This window comes from Stenella coeruleoalba (assembly GCF_951394435.1).
Source record: "Stenella coeruleoalba genome assembly, chromosome: 8".
Lineage (NCBI taxonomy): Eukaryota > Metazoa > Chordata > Mammalia > Artiodactyla > Delphinidae > Stenella > Stenella coeruleoalba.
This window is the reverse complement of record NC_137154.1, coordinates 83,064,006-83,091,513: the sequence shown is the minus strand read 5'-3', so window position 1 is coordinate 83,091,513 and position 27,508 is coordinate 83,064,006. Positions and strand designations below refer to the sequence as shown.

The window sequence follows — 27,508 nt, the reverse complement described above, 5'->3', positions numbered from 1 at the left end:
TGAATTTATCAAGCAAAGAGTTTAAATTAATTATGGTTGATATATTCAAGGATATAAATAAAAGCAATATAAAAATTTTGTCAGATAAATGGAAATTTTAAAAATAGGTATAGGACTTCCCTAGTGGCACAGTGGTTAGGAATCTGTCTGCCAATGCAGAGGACATGGGTTTGAGCCCTAGTCTGGGAATATCCCACATGCTGTGGAGCAACGGAGCCCATGTGCCACAACTACTGAGCCTGTGCTCTAGAGCCCGTGAGCCACAACTACTGAAGCCCATGTGCCTAGAGCCTGTGCTCCACAACAAGAGACACCACCGCAATGAGAAGCCTGTGCACCGCAACAAAGAGTAGTCCCCACTCACTGCAACTAGAGAAAGCCCACGTGCAGCAACGAAGACCCAACACAGCTAAAAATAAATAAATAAATAAATTTATATTTAAAAACAGCTATAAACTGCTATAATCAACATTAAGTATTAAGTGGATGGGTTTAACAAATGATTTTCATAACCAGCTGAGGTATTAGTGAGTTAGAAGATAGATCTGAAGAGAGTATATAAGACTCAAGCTCTGATAATTAAACAGAGGCAAACTACAGAAGAGAATCTGTTATAATCCTATCTACTGGTAAACTCTTAGTGAAAAAATAATCTAAACACATTCTTTTTTAAAAACACAAACACATTTCTAGTACCGAATAAATTCACTATACAGTATAGATCTATTAAAAGCATAGTTGGCCATAAATTTTACCAGTAGTATTATGAAGTATTTTTGTGTATTATTGCTACAATAAAACAATGGTTTACTAAAACTGCCACTATATGCATTATCTAGGATATGAAAAGTAAATTCAAATGTGTCTATTTGATAAACATGAGAAATGAGGGTAACTGAGTTCAGTATCTTAATTGTGAGTTCATAAAATGCCTACGTAGTTCTTTCTGACCCCATAGGTTTTCTCCTTAGATATAAATTCTAGAGGTAGAACATTTCAAATGAGTATACACACTTCAAGATGAAAAGTACTAATTATAATTGTATAAACAAACAACTATCAAAGAATCATAGAGAATTAATCAGGTTATCAAATGATTAGATTTTGTTTTTTCTAAATACAATCTTGGGCTGTAATCTCATGGGGTTAACTATTGCAATATTTGCAAAGAGCAAATCCCTCCAAATATTAAAATAACAATATCAGGTTTTCTTTGTAAATAACAACTATTTAAAAATTAATTGCAGAATAATTATTTCATCATCTCAAAAAATCCTATAAGCTCATTAGAAGGCTAAATTGAAGCTTGAGAAGCTAGAATTTAATGTATTACAGTACACATAAATTGTAAATTAATATTCCTGCCTTTGGGATAGGCAGTTAGAAGAAATTCATAGCATTTCCCTGATTTGCAATTGAGATTGTTAACCACATTAGTATTAAAACATGATTACACATTGTTTTTAACTCTATTTTACAATCACTCTATAATTGCTTCTTTATATAAAATGCACTCTTTGAACAAATAAAAAGAATTTGAATTTGTATGCCTATTAATGATACTCAACAAATATTTTTTTAAAACTGAGGTCCAAAAGTAAAACTTAGATATTTGGACACATTAACTCAAACTTCTTCAAAACCCTTAAATCATGAAAATGCTACTTGTCTTTCTAATATATGTTTAATCGCATTTTCTAGTCAGTCCTCAACCCAGCTTCTCTTTTCCTAGCAACACTACTTTTTAAAGCATAAAGCACAGGCAGTAATAAACATTTTGTTATTTTACTCAAAGAGTATTTAAACTATTAGTAAAAGTTAAGACTTTCAACACTAAAAACTCTATTCAAAATACTTCGGTAAGATTAGGTTCACAAAATTAAAGAACAGGAGAAAATTATACAATTTTCTAGTGAAATCACAGTATAAGTAAGTACCTCAAGCAAAAAGGAGATAGATAATATATATCTGATATTACTTTTCTTGAATTGTCAATTGTTTAAGGTATATGAAAATCAGGTATCCTATGGGGTGGGGAAAAAATAGGCATCTTGCTGGCATTTCCATATACTCAGCCAGTAAGATCAACATTGTATTGATAAGATATTTAAAATCTAGTCACTATTTTTAAAAACAGTCTTAACTGAAGCCTCTTTGGGCTGATTTTTCAAAATTTATTGTATAAATAGACCATATTTCTGTATGCTTTTTAGATCGAGCTAGTTAGATAGAACTTTTTGGGTAGAACCAGTCTAGAACTAGCCTCTGAGTTTCATTAGAGTACTTATAGAAAAACAATTTGCTTGAGTATTTTAAACTGAATAAGTAAAATGCTATATTCTCTGGTAATTTTTACTTATTTTATTTATTATTTATTTTATTTATTTGTTTGTTTATTTATTTATTTATTTTGGCTGTGTTGGGTCTTTGTTGTTGAGCGCAGGCTTTCTCTAGTTGCGGCGAGCGGGGGCTACTATTTGTTGCAGTGTGCAGGCTTCTCATTGTGGTGGCTTCTCTTGTTGTGGAGCACAGGCTCTAGAAGCACAGGCATCAGTAGCTGTGGCACGTGGGCTTAGTAGTTGTGGCTCACAGGCTCTAGAGCACAGGCTCAGTAGTTGTGGCACATGGTCTTATTTGCTCTGTGGCATGTGGGATCTTCCTGGACCAGCGATCAAACCCATGTCCCCTGCATTGGCAGGCAGATTCTTTTTTAATAAATTTACTTTATTTTTTTATTATTTTTTATTTTTTTGCATTATGCGGGCCTCTCACTGTTGTGGCCTCTCCCGTTGCGGAGAACAGGCTCCGGACGTGCAGGCTCAGCGGCCATGGCTCACGGGCCCAGCCGCTCTGCGGCACGTGGGATCCTTCTGGATTGGGGCACAAACCTGCATCCCCCGCATCGGCAGGCAGACTCTCAACCACTGTGCCACCAGGGAAGCCCTAAATTTATTTTTTATTTATTCATTTTTGGCTGCTTTGGGTCTTCGTGGCTGCACACAGGCTTTCTCTAGTTGCGGAGAGCCGGGGCTACTCTTCACTGCGGTGCACAGGCTTCTCATTGCGGTGGCTTCTCTTATTGTGGAGCGCAGGCTCTAGATGTGTGGGCTTCAGTAGCTGTGGCACGTGGGCTCAGTAGTTGTGGCTCATGGGCTCTAGAGCGCAGGCTCAGTAGTTGTGGCGCACGGGCTTAGTTGCTCCATGGCATGTGGAATCTTCCCAGACCAGGGCTCGAACCCATGTCCCCTGCATTGGCAGGCAGATTCCCAACCACTGTGCCACCAGGTAAGTCCTGGCAGGTGGATTCTTAACCTTTGTTCCACCAGTGAAGTACTCTAGTAATTTTTAAAATTAAAAAGTTTAACCTAGTCAGTTTTACAGTTAATGATTCAAGGACATTATCGACCATTTGCAAGGAATTATAATTGATAATTCAGGTTCCTGTTTCCCATCATGACAGGTGCCTCATAGGTTTAAAAAACCATATAAAATTAGTAATTTATTTTTCAAAATTTGAGAGGTTTGGGGGAGTTTTCCTTTGTTTTCAGAAATTATTGCAAGTCAAATAAGTTAAATATTAAAAAGCCTAAAAACTTAGTTTGAAGTAAACAATCAACTGATCACATATCAGCTCTACTGTAACAACCAAGCATGTTTAATGAAAGATTCTTTCAATAAGTTTAGAAACATTCCCATGGTAACAAGTTAGAAGCCAATTGAAAACCAAATTAAGATGCCAAAAAAAAAAAAAATTCCAAACTTTGCAAATAATATAAATTAGTAATGAAGCTAAAATTATTAAGGTGATTTTATTATTTTGAATTCTCTTTCTGCATTCTTATTAAATCTTTATTGATATTTCCTCTTCTGATATGATAAAAGTAATTAATAAGCCAGAGCCAATGTTATATTCCACAAATGAAAATATGGATGAGCACATTGTAAAAAAACAATTCCCTGGTTTGGTTCTATGGTAATTTAAGTTCGCTTTGACAATGCTGAATCAATATAAACATTATATCTCCTATAAAAGAAAATCCAACATAGAAAAACAATCCCAAATGATAAGTCTGCTCAGCTGGTAGCCTTGAAAATTTAAGAAGTGATATGAATTCCATCTGGAATGTGTATTTTTGCAGTTTGCTTCAGACTTGAGACAGCATTCCTTTTGTTTGTTTTTCCTGGCAGTTGTAGGAGTATCATTCACACACTTGAGTAATTCAATAATTATGTCCTAGGGAACTTAAACTTAGATTTTAAAAAATTTTTATTTTTCCTTGCTTTCCTGTTTTCACCACCGGTGGGAGTGGCTTGAAAACTCTCCATGTTTTTAAATTTTCAAATGTAAACATATATGTGCACATTAAATAATAGTAATAAAATTAATAATTTTTCACTATAATCCCTATGTCCACCTTCCCTATTGCATGCTCCTTCATCCCATCATTGCTTTACTTTCTCTTACAGAAAGCAACATCTTGAATTTTGTATTAATCATTCCTTACTTTCCACTTTCTCCTTCAAGGTAGGTATTTCAAAATAGCATTATTTTTTCAATTTTTCTAGTTTTGAAATTTAATTAAATGGAATAATTCTATAGAATTGCTCCATGACTTGCTTCTTTTGTACTATATTGTTTTTGACATCCATCCATTTGATGTTCAGTTCCTGAAGTAATTCATTTTCCCAGCTGTATGGTATACTGAGGTATAAATGTATCACAGTTTATACATTCTATTATTAAATGGATATTTAAGTTATCTCCAGTTTGAGGCTATTATGAAAGTATTTCTGTGAATAATCTTGTGCGTGACTTCTGCTACACATGCACAACTACTTCCCTGGAGCAAACATTTAGGAGAGGGCTTACCGGGTTGTAAGAAAGGCACAAGTTAAATTTTACTAGTTAATGCCAAGTAAATTGTACCATTTATACTCCCACCAACTCTGTGTGAGATTTCTTGCTACTCTAACTCCTCAGCAACAGTGTCACTGTCAGACTTTCAAAGTTGTGCCAAACTAGTAGGTGGGAAAACTTTATCATAGTGTTATTAATATATCTAATCTGAATACTGATGAGGTTAACCACTGATAGTTTTATTGGTTATATGTATTGCAAAATATTCTCCTAGTTTGTGGTTGACTTTTTATTCTCTTTAGGTGTTCTTTGACAACAGAAAAGTTTTAATTTTAATGTAGTAAAATTTATCCACATTTTCCTTTATGGTTTCCTTTATGATTTTTCCTTTAAAGTTTTTGACCTGCTTAGTCTCCAAAAAATTCTTCCCTACTCTAAGTCAAATTTCTAATTATATCATATTGCATGCAAATGTCAAATCATTATGTAGTACACCTGAAACTAACATATTGTATGTGAATTATATTTAAAAAAATCAATAAAGAACACTGAGTTGTTTTTTAAAATTCCTAATTATAAATTTATAATTATATTCTGTAGCCTATAATATTTACCCACATGTAACTGACTTATGTGCAGACACATGAAGTGCAGTTATATATTTTTTTTACATGGATAACCAATTGGCCCCCAAACATTTATTGAATAGCCCATTATTTCCCCATTGATGAATGCCACCTCCGTCATTTATCAAGTTCTCTTTTTCTCTCAAGTACTGCAGTCTCATTAAGATATGTTTAGTTTTGTTAAAAACTTTTGCACAGCAAAGGAAACCATGGACAAAATGAAAAGACAACCTACTGAATGGGAGAAAATATTTACAAGTAATATGATTGATAAGCAGTTAATATATAAAATATATAAACAAAATATATAAACAGCTCATACAACTAAATGTCAAAAAAATAAGCAACCTAATTAAAAAATGTGCAGAAGACCTGAACAGATATTTTTCCAAAGAAGATATACAGATGACCCACAGGCACGTAAAAAGATGCCCAACATCCCTAGTCATGAGAAAAATGTAAGTTACAACTGCAATGAGATATTACTTCACACCTGTCAGAATGGCTATCATCAAAAAGACCACAATAACAAATGTTGGAGAGTATGTGGAGAAAAGGGAACTCTTGTATAGTGTTAATGGAAATGTGAATTTGTGCAGTTACTGTGCAAAACAGTTTGGAGTGTCCTCAAAAAACTAAAAATAGAACTAACACATGATCCAGCAATTCCACTCCTGGGTATATAGTTGAAGAAAACAAAAACCCTTATTTGAAAAGATACGTGCATCCCAATGTTCATGGCAGCGTTACTTACAATTGCCAAGATATGGAAGCATTCTAAGTGTCCATCAACAGATGAATGGATAAAGAAGATGTGACATATATATATATATATATATATATACACTACAGGATACTACTCAGACATAAAAATGAATGAAATTTTGCCATTTGCTACAACATGGATGGACCTGGAGGATATTATACTTAGTGATATGAGTCAGACAAAGACAAATACTGTATGTTATCACTTATATGTGGAATCTAAAAAAATAAAACAAACTAATGAATATAACAAAAAAGAAACAGACTCACAGATATAGAAAACAAACTACTGGTTACCAGTGGGGAGAAGGAAGAAAGGAGGGGCAAGATAGGGGTAGGGGATTAAGAAGTACAAATTACTATGTATAAAATAAATAAGATATAAGGATATATTTCACAGCACAGGGGATATAGCCAATATCTTATAATAACTATAAATTGAGTATAAGCTATAAAAATTTTGAATCACCATGTCATACACCTGAAACTAATATAATATTGTAAATCAACTATACCTCAAATATGTATATATGTACCATTATATAAATCACAGATATATTATGGAATTAAATACAAATGATGTGAAACACAAAAAATAAATTAAAATGGAATTATTTAAAAAATAAAAAAGACTTTAATGTACTTAATGTAAAAAAAAGAGATACTTTTGGATTCCTATGATTTCTCTTTTGTAGAATTCTTTAGGATTACTGTGTCTGAGAACTGATTAGTGTCTTTTAATAATTCCAGAAAAAAATAATTTTTTGTGCATGCCCTCTATTATATTCATGTGGAGATAATTCCAACTGAATGTATAAAGTCTCCTACATTCTTTTATTCATATTTCCCCAGTTTTAATTCTCTGGGCTTATTTACAGGAACTTTCTTCAGCTATATCTAATCTGCTTTTAAACTCATCCACTGAGAGTTTTTTTGTTTTGGTTTGCTTGATTTTTGGTTTTTGTTTGTTTCTTTTGGTATTCTGTTGATTGCTTAGAAATTCTCCGGTTCATTTTCAAACCTAGTTGTTCCAGCCTTGTTTTTTTTTTTTTTTTTTTAATTGGGGCATAATTGCTTTACAATGTTGTGTTAGTTTCTGCTGTACAACAAAGTGAATCAGCTATATTTATACATATATCCCCTTCCTCTTGGACCCCTCCTCCCACTCCCCCACCCGCCCCATCCACCCATCTAGGTCATCACAGCACACCAAGCTGAGCTCTCTGTGCTATACAGCAGGTTTCCACTAGATATATATTTTACACATGGTAGTGAAGCTTCTCTTTTATTTCTTTAATTATTTTAAGCATTGTCATTTTGATTCTGTGTCAAATAATTTTGATATTTGACAACTCCAGATCTGTTTTTCTCATCTTCTGTTTCTACTGGTTCTTAACCCATAGTACTTCATTTTCCTGTGTGATTTTTTTCCCTTTGTTTTATTTTGTTTTGTTTTTAGTATTAGGCAGTCATTTTTCAGAGAACTATATCTGTGGAAATTCTTTGAAGAGGGAATTGAAGTTGACTTTTTTTTTTTTTTTGCAGTACACGGGCCTCTCACTGTTGTGGCCTCTCCTGTTGTGGAGCACAGGCTCCAGACACACAGGCTCAGCAGCCATGGTTCACGGGCCTAGCTGCTCCGCAGCATGTGGGATCTTCCCAGCCCGGGGCACGAACCTGTGTCCCCTGCATTGGCAGGTGGACTCTTAACCACTGCGCCACCAGGGGAGCCTGAATTTGACTTTCTTCATGGAGGGATAGTGTTTCCTATTATCACTGTTAATGACAGAGCACTTAAATTCACCACTCAAATTTTGTTTTATCTATATATATAATGTGATTGACACATTTCTCTCTTTCCTGAGATCAGTGATATGCTTAGTGACTTTCAAAAAGCTACTATTTCTAAACTATTTAACACTACATTTTAATCAGAAGGGTCAGTCAGAGTATCTACTTTGCCATACTGCCAAACTAGGAATATATTCACATTTTGAGGCTTTTTTCTGTATTTTTTAACCCATGGTTGATGAACTGTTATAAAAAGTCTGCCTTGATTCAAGGTCACTTTGCCAAATAGAAGATTTTTGTTTATAAGAATTCATAGTAAAAACATTTCTGGGATCTATCAGGTGCTTGCAGAAATATAGCTAGGTGACCTCATCCATTCTCAGAGGTAGATCCAAGATTGCAGACAGCTCTCAGTACCAAAAAGAGTACAATACACGAGGAGCTACATTTTCCACAGTTTCTGATATTTCCTCAGTCTTGGGCTCCAACCTTCAAGATCTTTCACATAAAAAGCTATTTCAGAAGTAACCCTGAAGGGGACGAGGGGAAAATGGTGGAAGAGTAAGACGTGGAGATCACCTTCCTCCCCACAGATACACCAGAAATACATCTACACGTGGAACAACTCCTACAGAACACCTACTGAACGCTGGCAGAAGACCTCAGACCTCCCAAAAGACAAGAAACGCTCCATGTACCTATGTAGGGCAAAAGAGAAAAGAATAAACAGAGACAAAAGGACAGGGACAGGACTTGCACCAGTGGGAGGGAGCTGTGAAGGAGGAAAGGTTTCCACACACTAAGAATCCCCTTCACGGGCGGAGACTGATGGTGGCGGAGAGGGGAGCTTCGGAGCCGCGGAGGAGAGCACAGCAACAGGGGTGCGGAGGGCAAAGTGGAGAGATTCTCGCACAGAGGATCGGTGCCGACCAGCACTTACCAGCCCGAGAGGCTTGTCTGCTCACTGGCCGGGGCGGGAGGGTCTGGGAACTGAGGCTTGGGCTTCGGTCAGAGCATAGGGAGAGGACTGGGGTTGGCGGCGTAAACACAGCCTGCAGGGGGTTAGTGTACCATGGCTAGCCAGGAGGGAGTCTGGGAAAAAGTCTGGACCTGCCGAAGAGGCAAGAGACTTTTTCTTCCCTCTTTGTTTCCTGGTGCACGAGGAGAGGGGATTAAGAGCGCCGCTTAAAGGAGCTCGAGAGACGGGCGTGAGCCGCGGCTAAAAGTGCGGACCCCAGAGACGGGCATGAGACACAGAGGCTGCTGCTGCCGCCACCAAGAAGCCTGTGTACAAGCACAGGTCACTATCCACACACCCCTTCTGGGGAGCCTGTGCAGCCCACCACTGCCACGGTCCCAGGATCCAGGGACAACTTCCCTGGGAGAACGCACAGCGCACCTCAGGCTGGGGCAACGTCATGCTGGCTTCTGCCGCCGGAGGGTTGCCCTGCACTCCGTACCCTCTCTCCCTCCGGCCTGAGTGAGCCAGAGTCCCCGAAGCAGCTGCTCCTTTAACCCCATCCTGTCTGAGCGAAGAACAGATGCCCTCCGGCAACCTACATGCAGAGGCGGGGCCAAATCCAAAGCTGAGCCCTGGGAGCTGTGAGAACAAGGAAGAGAAAGGGAAATCTCTCCCAGCAGCCTCAGAAGCAGTGGATTAAATCTCCACAATCAACTTGATGTACGCTGCATCTGTGGAATACATGAATAGACAACGATTCATCCCAAATTGAGGAGGTGGACTTTGAGAGCAAGCTTTATGAATTTTTCCCCTTTTCCTCTTTTTGTGAGTGTGTATGTGTATGCTTCTGTGTGAGATTTTGTCTGTATAGCTTTGCTTCCAACATTTGTCCTAGGGTTCTATCCTTTTTTTTTCCTTAATAGTTATTTTTTATTTTAATAACTTTATTTTATCTTACTTTATTTTATTTTACTTTATCTTCTTTCTTTCTTTCCTCCCTTCCCTCCTAAAGACAACGAATCATCCCAAATTGAGGAGGGTGGACTTTGAGAGCAAGATTTATGACTTTTTCCCCTTTTCCTCTTTTTGTGAGTGTCTGTGTGTATGCTTCTGTATGAGATTTTGTCTGTATAGCTTTGCTTCCACCATTTTTCCTAGGGTTTTACCCATCCATTTTTTTTTTAAATTATTTTTCTTAATAATTAATTTTTATTTTAATAACTTTATTATATTTTATCTTACTTTATTTTAATTTACTTTATCTTCTTTCTTTTTTTCTTCCTTCCCTCCTTCCTTTCTTCCTTCCTCCCTCCCTCCCTCCCTCCATCATTTCTTTCTTTCCTTCATTCTTTCTTTCTGTCTTTCTTTCTTTCTACTTCTACTAATTCTTTCTTTCTAATATTTCTCCCTTTTATTCTGAGCCATGTGGATGAAAGTCTCTTGGTGCTGCAGCCAGGAGTCAGTGCTGTGCCTCTGAGGTGGGAGAACCAACTTCCGGACAATGGTCCACAACAGACCTCCCAGATCCACATAATATCAAATGGCAAAAATCTCCCAGAGATCTCCATCTCAACACCAACACCCAGCTTCACTCAATGACCAGCATGCTACAGTGCTGGACACCCTATGACAAACACTAGCAAGACAGGAACACAAACCCACCCATTAGCAGAGAGGCTGCCTAAAATCATAATAAGTCCACAGACACCCCAAAGCACACCACCAGACATGGACCTGCCCACCAGAAAGACAATAACCAGTCTAATCCACTGGAACATAGGCACCAGTCCCCTCCACCAGGAAGCCTACACAACCCACTGAACCAACCTTAGCCACTGGGGGCAGACACCAAAAATAACAGGAAATATGAACCTGCAGACTGCAAAAAGGAGTCCCCAAAAACAGTAAGATAAGCAAAATGAGAAGACAGAAAAACACACAGCAGATGAAGAAGCAAGATAAAAACCCACCAGACTTAACAAATGAAGAGGAAATAGGCAGTCTACCTGAAAAAAAAATCAGAATAATGATAGTAAAGATGATACAAAATCTTGGAAATAGAATAGACAAAATGCAAGAAACATTTAACAAGGACATAGAAGAACTAAAGAGCAAACAAGGAATGATGAACAACACTATAAATGAAATTAAAAATACTCTAGATGGGATCAATAGCAGAATAACTGAGGAAGAAGAAAGGATAAGTGACGTGGAAGATAAAATAGTGGAAATAACTACTGCAGAGCAGAATAAAGAAAAAAGAATGAAAAGAACTGAGTACAGTCTCAGAGACCTCTGGGACAACATTAAATGCACCAACATTCGAATTATAGGGGTTCCTAAAGAAGTAGAGAAAAAGAAAGGGACTGAGAAAATATTTGAAGAGATTATAGTTGAAAATTTCCTTAATATGGGAAAGGAAATAGTTAATCAAGTCCAGGAAGCACAGACAGTCCCATACAGGATAAACAAGGAGAAATACGCCAAGACACATATTAATCAAACTGTCAAAAATTAAATGCAAAGAAAACATATTAAAAGCAGCAAGAGAAAAACAACAAATAACACACAAGGGAATCCCCATAAGGTTAACAGCTGTACTTTTAGCAGAAATTCTGCAAGCCAGAAGGGACTCGCAAGACATATTTAAGGTGATGAAGGAGAAGAAACTGCAATTAAGATTACTCTACCCAGCAAGGATCTCATTCAGATTTGATGACGAAATTAAAACCTTTACAAAAGCTGCAAAAGCTGCGAGAGTTCAGCACCACCAAACCAGCTTTACAACAAATAGTAAAGGAACTTCTCTAGGCAAGAAACACAAGAGAAGGAAAAGATCTACAATAATGAACGCAAAGCAATTAAGTAAATGGGAATAAGAACATACATTTCGATAATTACCTTAAATGTAAATGGACTAAATGCTCCCACCAAAAGACACAGATTGGCTGAATGGATACAAAAACAAGACCCATATATATGCTGTCTACAAGAGACCTACTTCAGACGTAGAGACACATACAGACTCAAAGTAAGGGGCTGGAAAAAGATATTCCATGCAAACGGAAACCAAAGAAACCTGAAGTAGCAATTCTCATTTCAGACAAAATAGACATTAAAATAAAGAGTATTAGAAGAGACAAAGAAGGACACTACATAATGATCAAGGGATCAATCCAAGAAGGAGATATAACAGTTGTAAATATTTATGCACCCAACATAGGAGCACCTCAATACATAAGGCAAATCCTAACAGCCATAAAAGGGGAAATCAACAGTAACACATTCATAGTAGGGGACTTTAACACCCCACTGTCACCAATGGACAGATCATCCAAAATGAAAATAAATAAGGAAACACAAGCTTTAAATGATACATTAAACAAGATGGACTTAATTGATATTTATAGGACATTCCATCCAAAAACAACAGAATACACATTTTTCTCAAGTGCTCATGGAACATTCTCCAGGATAGATCATATCTTGGGTCACAAATCAAGCCTTGGTAAATTTAAGAAAATTGAAATTGTATCAAGTTTCTTTTCTTACCACAATGCTATGAGACTAGATATCAATTACAGGAAAAGATCTGTAAAAAATACAAACACATGGAGGCTAAACAATACACTACTTAATAACAAAGTGATTACTAAAGAAATCAAAGAGAAAATAAAAAAATACCTAGAAACAAATGACAATGGAGACACGACGACCCAAAACCTATGGGATGCAGCAAAAGCAGTTCTAAGAGGGAAGTTTATAGCAATACAATCCTACCTTAAGAAACAGGAAACATCTCGAATAAACAACCTAACCTTGCACCTAAAGCAATTAGAGAAAGAAGAACAAAAAACCCCAAAGTAAGCAGAAGGAAAGAAGTCATAAAAATCGGATAAGAAATAAATGAAAAACAAATGAAGGAAACGATAGTAAAGATCAATAAAACTAAAAGGTGGTTCTCTGAGAAGATAAACAAAATTGATAAACCATTAGCCAGACTCATCAAGAAAAAAAGGGAGAAGACTCAAATCAGTAGAATTAGAAATGAAGAAGGAGAAGTAACAACTGACACTGCAGAAATACAAAAGATCATGAGAGATTACTACAAGCAACTCTATGCCAATAAAATGGACAACCTGGAAGAAATGGACAAATTCTTAGAAATGCGCAACTTGCCAAGACTGAATCAGGAAGAAATAGAAAATATGAACAGAGCAATCACAGGCACTGAAATTGAAACTGTGATTAAAAATCTTCCAGCAAACAAAAGCCCAGGACCAGATGGCTTCACAGGCAAATTTTATCAAACATTTAGAGAAGAGCTAACACCTATCCTTGTCAAACTCTTCCAAAATATAGGAGACGGAGGAACACTCGCAAACTCATTCTACGAGGCCACCATCACCCTGATACCAAAACCAGACAAGGATGTCACAAAGAAAGAAAACTACAGGCCAATATCACTGATGAACATAGATGCAAAAATCCTCAACAAAATACTAGCAAACAGAATCCAACAACACATTAAAAGGATCATACAGCATGATCAAGTGGGGTTTATTCCAGGAATGCAAGGATTCTTCAATATATGCAAATCAATCACATGATACACCATATTAACAAACTGAAGGAGAAAAATTATAAGATCATCTCAATAGATGTACAGCCGACAAAATTCAACACCCATTTATGATAAAAACCCTGCAGAAAGTAGGCATAGAGGGAACTTTCCTCAACATAATAAAGGCCATATATGACAAACCCACAGTGAACATCATCCTCAATGGAGAAAAACTGAAAGCACTTCCACTAAGACCAGGAACAAGACAAGGTTGCCCACTCTCACCGCTCTTATTCAACAAAGTTTTGGAAGTTTTAGCCGCAGAAATCAGAGAAGAAAGGGAAATAAAAGGAATCCAAATCAGAAAAGAAGTAAAGCTGTCACTGTTTGCAAATGACATGAAACTATACATAGAGAATCCTAAAGATGCTACCAGAAAACTACTAGAGCTAATCAATGAATTTGGTAAGTAGCAGGATACAAAATTAATGCACAGAAATCTCTGGCATTCCTTTATACTAATGATGAAAAATCTGATAGTGAAATCAAGAAAACACTCCCATTTACCATTGCAACAAAAAGAATAAAATATCTAGGAATAAACCTACCTAAGGAGACAAAAGACTTGTATGCAGAAAACTATAAGGCACTGATTAAAGAAATTAAAGTTGATACAAATAGATGGAGAGATATCCCATGTTCTTGAATTGGAAGCATCAACATTGTGAAAATGACTCTACTACCCAAAGCAATCTACAGTTTCAATGCAATACCTATCAAACTACCACTGGCATTTTTCACTGAACTAAAACAAAAAATTTCACAATTTGTATGGAAACACAAAAGACCCCGAATAGAAAAAGTAATCTTGAGAACGAAAAACTGAGCTGGAGGAATCAGGCTCCCTGATCCCATACTGTACTACAAAGCTACAGTAATCAAGATAGTATGGTACTGGCACAAAAACAGAAAGATAGATCAATGGAACAGGATAGAAAGCCCAGAGATAAACCCACGCACATATGGTCACCTTATCTTTGGTAAAGGAGGCAGGAATGTACAGTGGAGAAAGGACAGCCTCTTCAAATAAGTGGTGCTGGGAAAACTGGACACATACATGTAATAGTATGAGATTAGATCACTCCCTAACACCATACACAAAAATAAGCTCAAAATGGATTAAAAGCCTAAATGTATGGCCAGAAACTATCAAACTCTTAGCGGAAAACATAGGCGGAACACTCTATGACATAAATCACAGCAAGATCCTTTTTGACCCACCTCCTAGAGAAATGGAAATAAAAATAAACAGATGGGACCTAATGAAACTTCAAAGGTTTTGCACAGCAAAGGAAACCATAAACAGGATAAAATGACAACCGTCAGAATGGGAGAAAATATTTGCAAATGAAGCAACTGACAAAGGATTAATATCCAAAATTTATAAGCAGCTCAATAAGAAAAGAACAAACAACCCAATCCAAAAATGGGCGGAAGACCTAAATAAACATTTCTCCAAAGAAGATATACAGACTGCCAACAAACACATGAAAGAATGCTCAACATCATTAATCATTAGAGAAATGCAAATCAAAACTACAATGAGATATCATCTCACACCAGTCAGAATGGCCATCACCACAAAATCTACAAACAATAAATGCTGGAGAGGGTGTGGAGAAAAGGGAACTCTCTTGCACTGCTGGTGGGAATGTGAATTGGTACAGCCACTATGGAGAACAGTATGGAGGCTCCTTAAAAAACTACACATAGAACTACCATATTACCCAGCAATCCCACTACTGGGCATATACCCTGAGAAAACCATAATTCAAAAAGAGTCATACACCAAAATGTTCAATGCAGCTCTATTTACAATAGCCCAGAGATGGAAACAACCTAAGTGTCCATCATCGGATGAATGGATAAAGAAGATGTGGCACATATATACAATGGAATATTACTCAGCCATAAAAAGAAATGAAATTGAGCTATTTGTAATGAGGTGGATAGACCTAGAGTCTGTCATACAGAGTGAAGTAAGTCAGAAAGAGAAAGACAAATACCGTATGCTAACACATATATATGGAATTTAAAAAAAAAATGTCATGAAGAACCTAGGGGTAAGACAGGAATAAAGGCACAGACATACTAGAGAATGGACTTGAGGATATGGGGAGGGGGAAGAGTATGCTGTGACAAAGCGAGAGAAAGGCATGGACATATATACACTACCAAACATAAGGCAGATAGCTAGTGGGAAGCAGCCACATAGCACAGGGAGATCAGCTCGGTGCTTTGTGACCACCTGGAGGGGTGTGATAGGGAGGGTGGGAGGGAGGGAGACACAAGAGGGAAGAGATATGGGAACATATGTATAACTGATTGACTTCGTTTTAAAGCAGAAACTAACACACCATTGTAAAGCAATTATACTCCAATAAAGATGTAAAAAAATAAAATAAAAAAAGAAGTAACCCTGAGACCTAAGGCTTCATAAGAACACCTGTACACTATCCATAGGAAGTTGTTCAGGTCCTCCAATTTCTTGCTTCTTATTTCTTGCTCTTCGGATTGTCTCTCAGAACTGACTCTCACCATCACTGTTGCTTGGTGTTGTTGAATTGGTCACTGACAGCAGGTTCCTTCCTTGGTTTAATCCTTTAACTCTCTTTTTTTTTTTTTGTCCCCATAGTAATTTGTCTTCCACACAACTTTTCCTATTTTGGGTCATATTCCATTTGTTCATTTCCTGTGTTTATGAGTTATCTCTAGTAATCCCTCCTTCTTGAGCAACTGGCTTATCTAGATCTGTAAACTATAGTATGTAGAATTCAGAAGGGAATTTCTTGCCTCTTCAGTTAAAGGTACATTACTACTCAAACAAAACTATTGAGAGGCTTACCTGAATTGGTCTTCCATCAGGTGTCAGCACCTCTTCAGAAAGTTCCATCATCTTCAGGGCCATCAGAGCAATGGGTTTAGCATGGCAGAGGCTTTTTCTGTGGAGCCCTGCAGCAACACAGTATGCATCACCTATTGTTTCCACCTGCAGCAGTCAGACAAATCAAATGCAAATGTATGATAATGAGCCAAAGTTGAAATACTTATCTGCAATCACAAATGTTACTGGAAAACATATCATCAAAACATCAATAAATCAAGCAATTAGACAATAGAGTATAATCATAAAAGAGTTTGCAAACAGCCAGAGTCAAATACTAACATGTCACCCCAGACCTGTTTGTTCATCAACATTAACACCATAGATGATCATTGAAATCAGAAACAACTAGAATATAAAATAATTATCCCTCACAAAAATAGAATTGTCAGTGTTTTGCCTGGATATTTTCCAAATAATGACTTTTTACAAAGACACTCATCTCCTTCAAACCTTCAAGTAGACCTTCACTGGAAAGTAATTCTTTTTGCAATTTTTCCCAGTTACTCCACACGTTTTAGTGTTTATTTTTATTTTTTCAATTGAAGTATAGCTGATTTACAATGTTGTGTTAGTTTCAGGTGTCACACTTTTTGATATATCTGTAATTTGTTGTCTAGTCTATTCTTATTTACTCTTAATAATTATAACATGTAACACTTCTTGAATTCATACACTCTACCATTAATTGCATCAACTGCTTTACATGCATTATCTCATTTAATCCTCACAAATATCCTAAATGGAAGAAACTAGTATTGGTTATATTTGAGATGAGAACTTCATGCACAGAAACCCATCCATAATCTTACAATTAAAGAGTTAACAGGCACTGTCAAGAGTTTTTCCATACCATGTCAGCAACCATTCTGAATGGCTATTGTGATTGTTAAATATTTTCAATATTTACCCAGGGATAAAACTTCCAAAATTCCAAAGCATAGAACATGGTATAAAAGTTAGGCACAACTCATTTCTAGAGGAAAGTTTTCTAATTATCCAAGGTAGATATGGTGATTATGTTCAGTAGGTCTAATTTTTAATTAGAAAAAAGTGATGAACTATTGTATTAAATGTCCAATTCCAATATCACTTTTTCTGTGAATCACTCCATGGTCCTTCCATTAGTTCTTAGTAGCAAAACTAATCCTTTCTTCTACTCTGTTTCAACAGCACACGTCTATATTATAGCATTCATCATAGATTATAATCAATATGTATCAATATATAATCAATATGTATCCACAGCTACAAAGTGAGCTCTGTAAGAATGGGATCATGTCATTTTAATGTCTGTACTCATAGTGCTCATGATAGTGTCTTAAATATAACTATTTAATAAATAACTATCAAATGAATAAACAATCAACCATATTTAACTATGATTACAATAACAGTCATTCTAATCAGTTGCTCATTTGCCCCATTTATTTTATGAGCACCATGTAGACCTGTGTGCCATGTAGATCTGGGTAGGAAAAAATTGCTTCTAAATTACTGGAGATGCTTCTATCATAAATACAACAAGAATTACAAAATATTCTATTAGTTAAGATTTAACAGCAATAATTAAATTTCATGTGAATGAATCCTAACACTTTAATATTAAAAAGCTTCTCTGCATTACATTCTGTGAGCACAAATTTAGGGAATGTGATGACAGCACCTATGAGTGTCATGAAACTAGAGATGCCAAAATTATCAATGATTATCTGAATCTTACCAGGAAATATGCATCAAAAATGATTCAAATACACTCAGACCTATCAAGAAGTTCCAAATCTTCACTTCAGGATCTGTTATCTGGGGCCAGAAAATGTAAATTAAAATTGTATGGTAAGAACAGAAAGATGATACAATGTGAGTCAGCAAAAGTTTTATTCTAAATACTAAAATATACTTCCACCAAAATCTCTCACTGAGGAAGAAAACCAGCAAATAGCAAACGTCTGAAATGTGGTCATTTACCATTTCCCCCTAAAAACACAATGTCTTTTGCTAAACCTCAGATTTATCTCATACTTTTGTATTTCTATACAATTAAAACATCTAGAATGTTGTTAGTTATATAATTTGAAACTAACTTCTGATTTTCAAATATTAGAACACATAAGCAGTTAATTATTTGTATAAATTGAACTGCACTCCAGTCACTCTGAACATGCATGTTCCTGGAGCATTATCTTTTCTTGGAGTCTCTATCATTATCAAACTTCTCATCAGTATTAACTCCACTATCATTTCAGTAAAAATTTATTGAATACCACTAAATGTGTATTTCTAGAATTTGTACCACAGGCATATATAAAGATTAGTTAGTTATATGTTGTACTTTCTCCTTAGGTATATATAATGTAATAGTATGGAGAAGATGGACCAATATGTTAGCAAATGACAAAAAAAAATCAAATTAAGTACACAACATAAATATAAGAAATTCACATTAAAATCCATTCCTGTAAGATTACATAACATTTAGTTTCCAAATATTTAAATCCAGACTAGCTATCAGAAACAATAGGATCAAGAGCTAGGTAAGAAATAGACAGCAAAAAACCCATAGATTAAGATGTGAAATTTTCACACTTATTCTTAAACACCCGACATAAAAAAAAAATTCTAAAATATGTTGTTGTCATCATGGCAGGCTAGATTATGCTGCAGTAACAATACAACCTGCAAATCGTAATGCTCTAAAATAGCAAAGGTTTTTTCTGATTCATGTTGCATATTTATGGGGGTTAGGGGATTGGGGTAGAGGAGAGAAACATTGTGCCACATCTCTTCACTCCAGGGACAGTGCCAATAGAATCTCCTCATCTGAAGCTGGTTGCCATGTCAGAAGAAAAGAGGTTCTGATTATACACTAGCTCTTAAAGCTTCCTCCCATAAGTGACATATATGGCTTTTTGTCAGGATTCATTCGTCAAAGCAAGTCACGTGACCATGTTTAACAAAAAGGAGATGGGAAAATGCAACCAAACTTGTGCTCAGAGAAGGATCAGAAATATCTGGTGAATAGTACTAATGAGAACATGAATGAATATGTGATCGCTTAGAAATTTTCAAACAGCTAGATGTCTGTAAAGTGCAAGTAATACATCCTTGAGATGTTTTTCTTTCCTTGTAGATATATTCAGTATCTTAACCTGAAAATCTTGGATGAAACACCTTAGTAATGCAGCTTTCCATTAAAGCTCTATTCTTTTCTCCTCTCCCTTCATCTAAATGTCAGGTCTACACAAATTTAGCAGAATTGAATACATGTGGAAATTTTAGTGTATTCCCTTCAAACTTAGATCAACTTTGCTTCAAAAGGAGCAGGGAAAGTGAAAGCATTATATATCAGTTAAATTTCTTTTGAGGCTGTTTCCTTGAGTTAAACAAGTAGACATTATAAACATATTACCAAAAAACTGTCCAAAAAGTTGACTATGGTCTGAATTCCTTTATAATTGTCTCAGTGTTTTTTTAATAGACACCATCTAAAATAGTGCATCTCATTTATTTTCAGTATCTCCAACCTGTTCTTAAATGACATTAGATAAAAATAAAGATGACTAAACTAAACTTGGAAATGAAAAAGATAGAGCTTATGCAAATGTCAGAAAAACCTTACATCCTTCTCTGAACATAAAAGAGGAGGCTTAAATACTAAAAATATTATGTAACAACTGTTGCCCCACATATTATTATACCTGCTTTTATCAAACTTTAAAGAATTAATCTATCTCAGTATATCTTCTCAACACTTTATAATCAAACTCCCTACATTATTCAAGAAATAAAGGTGGTATAAATAAACTTCTTAGAGTTATGCATTCACCCTTTTTATTTATTTTAGCTTTAATTTATTACTTAAAATAATTTATTTATACTTTCTAATAGAAGCTCATCCCCATGTTTTCTTCTCCCTCCCCTCCAGACTAATGTTCAAGAATTATCTGGGAAATTTCTTGGAAATTTGGGCACAGTGGGGAGGAAAGAATGTGTGTGTTGTAAATAAGGGTGAGGGTGGTACTGGGGCTAGGATTACCCTACAAGAACACTGCACATAACTGGGCAGTAAATAATCTCTGCCCCATGAAACTCATGACCACCTCAGTCCTTCCATCCCATAGTCCTGGGACTATCTTCCTTTGAACTTTGTAGAACTTGTGAAAGGGAGTTTGGGGAGAGGGCATAATAGTAGAGAGTCAGAGAACTCTGACAGTCTACCTTACTGGATAGCCTCCCTCTCTTCATCTGGACACAATCAAGAGGAGAAACAAGTTAGAAAGTCTGCTTTTCTAGATTGCTCCAAGGTGGTAGAGTAGAAGGACTTGTGCTCATGCCCTCTTGCGAGAACACTGGAATCACAACTAAGTGCTCAACAATCATTGACAGTAAGACACTGGAACTCACCAAAAAAGATACCCCACATCCAAAGACAAAGGAGAAGCTGCAATGAGATGGTAGGAGGGATGCAATCAAAACAAAATCAAATCCCATAACCGCTGGGTGGGTGACTTACAAACTGGAGAACAATTATACCACAGAAATCCACCCACTGGAGTGAAGGCTGTGAGCCCCACATCAGGCTTCCCAACCTGGGGGTTGGGCAATGGGAGGAGGAATTCCCAGAGAATCCAACTTTGAAGGCTAGTGGGATTTGATTGCAGGACTTCAACAGGACTGCAGGAAACAGACACTCCATTCTTGGAGGGCACACACAAAGAAGTGTGCACATAAGGATCCAGGGGGAAGGAGCAGTGATGCCATAGGAGACTGAACCAGACCTACCTGCTAGTGTAGGAGGGTCTCCTGCAGAGGTGGGGAGCAGCTATGGCTCACCACACGGACAAGGACACTGGCAGCAAAAGTTCTGGGAAGTACTCCTTGGCATGAGACCACCCGTAGTCTGCCATTAGCCCCACCAAAGAGCCTGTATCCTCCAGTACTGGGTTGCCCTAGGCCAAAAAACCAGCAGCAAGGGAACTCAGTCCCATCCATCAGCAGACAAGTGGATTAAAGTTTTACTGAGCTCTATCCACCACAGAAACAGCAAGCTATACCCACCACCAGTTCCTACCATCAGGAAGCTTGCACTAGCCTCTTAGATGGCCTCATCCACCAGAAGGCAGACAACAGAAGCAAGAATAACAATCCAGCAGCCTGTGGAATGAAAACCACATTCAAAGATAGACAAAATGAAAAGGCAGAGGACTAGGTACAAAACGAAGGAACAAGATAAAACCCCAGAAAAACAACTAAATGAAGTGGAGATAAGCAAGTTTTCAGAAAAAAATATTCAGAATAATGATAGTGAAGATGATGCAGGACCTCAGAAAGAGAATGGAAGCAAAGATCCAGAAGATGCAAGGAGTGTTTAACAAAGACCTAGAAGAATCAAAGAACAAATAAACAGAGATGAACAGTACAATAACTGAAATGAAAAATACACTAAAAGGAATCAATAGCAGAATAACTGAGGCAGAAGAACAGATAAGTGACCTGGAACACAGATGGGTGAAAATCACTGCTGTGAAACAGAATAAAGAAAAAAGAATGAAAATAAATGAAGACAGACTAAGAGACCTCTGGGACAATATTAAACACACCACATTGGCATTATGGGGGTGCCAGAGGAGAAGAGAGAGAGAGAAAGGACCCGAGAAAATATTTGAAGAGACTATAGTGGACACATTCCATAACATGGGGAAGGAAATAGTCACCCAAAGCCAGGAAGCACAGAGAGTCTCAGGCAGGATAAACCCAAGGAGAAACACACCAAGACACATAGTAATCAAACTGACAAAAATTAAAGACAAAGAAAAATTATTAAAAGCAGCAAGGTAAAAATGACAAATAACAAACAAGGGAACTCCCATAAGGTTAACAGCTGATTTCTCAGCAGAAACTCTACAAACCAGAAGGGAGTGGCACAATATATGTAAAGTGATGAAAGGGAGAACAGAAAACCAAGATTACTCTACCCAGCAAGGATCTCATTCAGATTTGATGGAGAAATCAATAACTTTCCAGACAAGCGAAAACTAAGAGAATTCAGAAGAACCAAACCAGTTCTACACCAAATGCTAAAGGAACTTCTCTAAGTGGAAAACACAAGAGAAGAAAAGGACCTACAAAAACAATACCAAAACAATTAAGAAAATGGTAATAGGAACATACATATTGATAATTACCTTAAATGTAAATGGATTAAATGCTCAACCCAAAATACACTAGCTCACTGAATGGATACAAAAAAAGACCCGCATATATGCTGTCTACAAGAGACCCACTTCAGACCTAGGGACACAAAGAGACCAAAAGTGAGGGGATGGAAAAAGATATTCCATGCAAATGGCAATCAAAAGGAAGCTGGAGTAGCAATACTCATATCAGATAAAATAGACTATAAAATAAAGAATGTTCCAAGAGACAAGGAAGGACACTACATGATCAAGGGATCAATCCAAGAAGAATATATAATAATTATAAATATATATGCACCCAGCATAGGAGCACCTCAATACATAAGGCAAATACTAACAGCTATAAAAGAGGAAATCAACAGTAACACAATAATCGTGGGGGATTTTAACACCTCACTTATACCAATGGACAGTTCATCCAAAATGCAAATAAATAAGGAAACACAAGCTTTAAATAACACATTATACCAGATGGACTTAATTGATACTTATAGGACATTCCACCTGAAAAGAGCAGATTACACTTTCTTCTCAAGTGCACACAAAACATTCTCCAGGATAGATCACATCTTAGGTCACAAATCAAGCCTCAGTAAATTTAAGAAAATTGAGATCATATCAAGCATTTTCTCTGACCACAATGCTATGAGATTAGAAATAAATTACAATGAAAAAAAGTAAAAAACACAAACACATGGAGGCTAAACGATACATTACAAAATAACCAAGAGATCACTGAAGAAATACCTAGAGACAAATGACAACAAAAACATGACAATCCAAAACCTATGGGATGCAGCAAAAGCAGTTCCAAGAGGAAAGTTTAGAGCAATATAATCCTACCTCAAAAAACAAGAAAAATCTCAAATACACAACTTAAACTTACACCTAAAGCAATTAGAGAAAGAAGAAAAAAAAATACACAAAGTTAGCAGAAGAAAAGAAATCATAAAAATCAGATCAGAAATAAATGAAAAAGAAACAAAGGAAACAATAGGAAATATCAATAAAGCTAAAAGAAGGTTCATTGAGAAGATAAACAGAATTGATAAACCATTAGCCAGACTCCTGAGGAAAACAAGGGAGAAGACTCAAATCAACAGAATTAGAAATGAAAAAGGGTAAGTAACAACTGACACTGCAGAAATGAAAAGGACCTTGAGAGACTACTACAAGCAACTATATGCAAATAAAATGGACAACCTGGAAGAAATGGAAAAGATCTTAGAAAAGCACAACTTTCCAAGACTGAACCAGCAAGAAATAGAAAATATGAACAGAACAAATGCAAGCACTGAAATTGAAACTGTGATTAAAAATCTTCCAACAAACGAAAGTCCAGGACCCAGATGACTTCACAGGGGAAATCTATCAAACATTCAGAGAAGAGTTAACACCCATCCTTCTCAAACTCTTCCAAAAAATTGCAGAGGAAAGAACACTCCCAAACTCATTGTACGAGGCCACCAAACACCCTGATACCAAAACCAGGAAAAGATACTACAAAAAAAGAAAATTACAGACCAATATCACTGATGAATATAGGTGCAAAAATCCTCAACAAAATACTAGCAAATAGAATCCAAAAACACACTATAAGGATCATACACCATGATCAAGTGACATTTATCTCAGGGATACAAGGATTCTTCAATATATGCAAATCAATCAATGTGATACACCATTTTAACAAATTGAAGAATAAAAACCATATGATTATCTCAATAGATGCATAAAAATATTTTGGCAAAATTCATCATCCATTTATGATAAAAACTCTCCAGAAAGGGGGCATAGAGGGAACCTACCTCAATATAATAAAGACATTATATGACAAACCCACAGCCAACATCGTTCTCAATGGTGAAAAACTGAAAGCGTTTCCTCTAGGATCAGGAACAAGACAAGGATGTCCACTCTCACCACTATCATTCAACAACATTTTGGAAGTCCTAGCTATGGCAATCAGAGAAGAAAAAGAAATAAAAGGAACACAAATTGGAAAAGAAGAAGTAAAACTGTCACTGTTTGCAGATGACATGATACTATACATAGAAAATCCTAAAGATGCCACCAGAAAACTACTAGAACTAATCAATGAATTTGGTAAAGTTGCAGGGTAGAAAATTAATGCACAGAAATATCTTGCATTCCTATACACTAATGATGAAAAATCTGAAAGAGAAATTAAGGAAACACTTCCATTTACCATTGCAACAAAAAGAATAAAATACCTAGGAATAAACCTACCTAGGGAGACAAAAGACCTGTAGGCAGAAAACTATAAGACACTGACAAAAGAAATCAAAGATGATACAAACAAATGAAGGGACATACCATGTTCTTGGACTGGAAGAATGAATATTGTGAAAATGACCATACTACCCAAAGCAATCTACAGATTCAATGTAATTCCTAACAAATAACCAATGGCATTGTTTAAGGAACTAGAAAAAAAAATTTAATTTGTGTGGATACATAAAAGACCCTGAATAGCCAAAGCAATCTTGAGGGAATAAAACGGAGCTGGAGGAATCCCCGACTTCAGTTTATACTACAAAGCTAGTATAGTAGCTTTATACTACCTACAAATCAAGACAACATGGTACTGTCACAAAAACAGAAATATTGATCAATGGGACAGGATAGAAACCCCAGAGATAAACCCATGCACATATGGTCAACTAATCTATGACAAAGGATGCAAGAATATACAATGGAGAAAAGACAGCCTCTTCAATAGGTGATGTTAGGAAAACTGGACAGCTACATGTAAAAGAATGAAATTAGAACACTCCCTAACACCACGCACAAAAACAAACTCAAAATGGATTAAAGACCTAAATGTAAGACTGGACACTATAAAACTCTTAAAGGAAAACATAGGAAGAACACTCTATGACATAAATCACAGCAAGATCTTTATTGATCCTCCTCCTAGAATAATGAAAATATAAACAAAAATAAACATATGGGACCTAATGAAACTTCAAAGCTTTTGCACAGCAAAGGAAACCATAAACAAGACAAAAAGACAACCCTCAGAATGGGAGAAAATATTTGCAAATGAAGCAACTGACAAAGGATTAATCTCCAAAATATACAAGCAGCTCATGCAGCTCAATATAAAAAAACAAACAACCCAATCAAAAAATGGGCAGAAGACCTAAGTAGACATTTCTCCAAAGAGACATACAGATGGCCAACAGGCACATGAAAAGGTGCTCAACAAGGCTAATTATTAGAGAAAGGCAAATCAAAACTACAATGAGGTATCACATCCAACCAGTTAGAATGGACATCATCAGAAAATCTAGAAACAACAAATGCTGGAGAGGGTGCAGAGAAAAGGAAACACTCTTGCACTGTTGGTGGGAATGTAAATTGATACAGCCACTAAGGAGAACAGTATGGAGGTTCCTTAAAAAACTAAAAATAGAATTACCATATGACCCAGCAATCCCACTACTGGGCATGTACCCAGAGAAAACCATAATTCGAAAGGACACATGCACCCCAATGTTCATTGCAGCACTATTTACAATAGCCAGGTCATGAAAGCAACCTAAATGCCCATTGACAAACGAATGAACAAAGAAGATGTGGTACATATATACAATGGAATATTATTCAGCCATAAAAAGAATGAAATTCAGTCATTTGCAGAGACGTAGATGGACCTAGAGACTTATACAGAGTGAAGTAAGTCAGAAAGAGGAAAACAAATATCGAATATTAACACATTTATGTGGAATCTAGAAAAATGGTACACATGAACTGGTTTGCAAGGTAGAGATAGAGACACATATGGAGAGAACAAGCATATGGACACCAAGTGGGGGAAAGCAGGAGTGGTGGAGGTGGTGGTGGGATGAATTGGGAGATTGGGATTGACATATATACACTAATATGTATAAAATAGATAACTAATAAGAACCTGCTGTATAAAAAATAAATAAATAAAATAAAATTCAAGAATAAAAAAACAAAAACAAACAAAAAAACAAATCTTTGCCAACTGGATCAGCTAAAAATAGTTTCCCATTTTAATTTTCTTATTTTTGAGTTTGAGGGTCTTCCTTTTTTGTTGGTCATTTGTAATTCTAGTTTTGTACCAACTTTCCAAATTTTTGATTAGCCTTTTTCTAAGAGCTTTGTAAGAATTATTTGTATACTAAGGCCTTTTTCTGTCATGAGATTTGCATTTTTTTGTCTTATTTTGTTGGTCTTTTGACTTTGTAATGATACTTTTGTTGCACACATATTTTAGAATTTTTACTGACAAATGTACCAGTTTTTTTCCTTTATGGATTCTGGATTTTTATACCATACTTATAAATAATTCCTAAATTATGTTTTACATTTACTCATCTTTTATATTTTTATGAGCCCATTTTATATTAAATGCATTGATTTATCAAAAAAAAAAAAAGAAAGTCTGCTTTTCTAATTGTTCTGCTTTCTGTTTTTGGCCCCTAGAGTCTTTAAAAAAGAAATGGAGGTGGGAAGGAGAGAGAAGAGAGGTGTTGGAATATGATGTAAGCCTAAAAATGAAAAATGTCTTCTTTTTCCCTCCTAGCATTTCACAGAGCACTTGGTCACCTGGGCATGATGAGGTCATTGTGGCTAAGAACACTTGATTTTCAGAAAGGATACCATATTTGTGCTTGCTGTGAGGATTGGGCCACACCTGCCAGCCCAATCACCTGTCTTATATTAGGTTCGATTCCTGAGTGACAGGGAGAGGGGTACAGTAGAGGAGTTTTCTAGTGATTGGCAGGCACCCTGAGTCCACAAAACAG

At 36.2% G+C, this 27,508-nt stretch overlaps 1 protein-coding gene across 4 annotated transcripts in view; it reads right to left on the bottom strand.

The window, feature by feature from the left end:
- The window catches only part of GUCY1A2 (guanylate cyclase 1 soluble subunit alpha 2), a 426,827-nt gene that overhangs the window by 138,916 nt on the left and 260,403 nt on the right, over positions 1-27,508 (bottom strand). For all 4 annotated transcript variants that reach the window (XM_079928804.1, XM_079928806.1, XM_079928807.1 and 1 more), the window contains exon 6: positions 16,471-16,614. In XM_079928804.1, the coding sequence (XP_079784930.1) occupies positions 16,471-16,614 (144 nt within the window). The remainder of the gene's footprint in view (positions 1-16,470; positions 16,615-27,508) is intronic.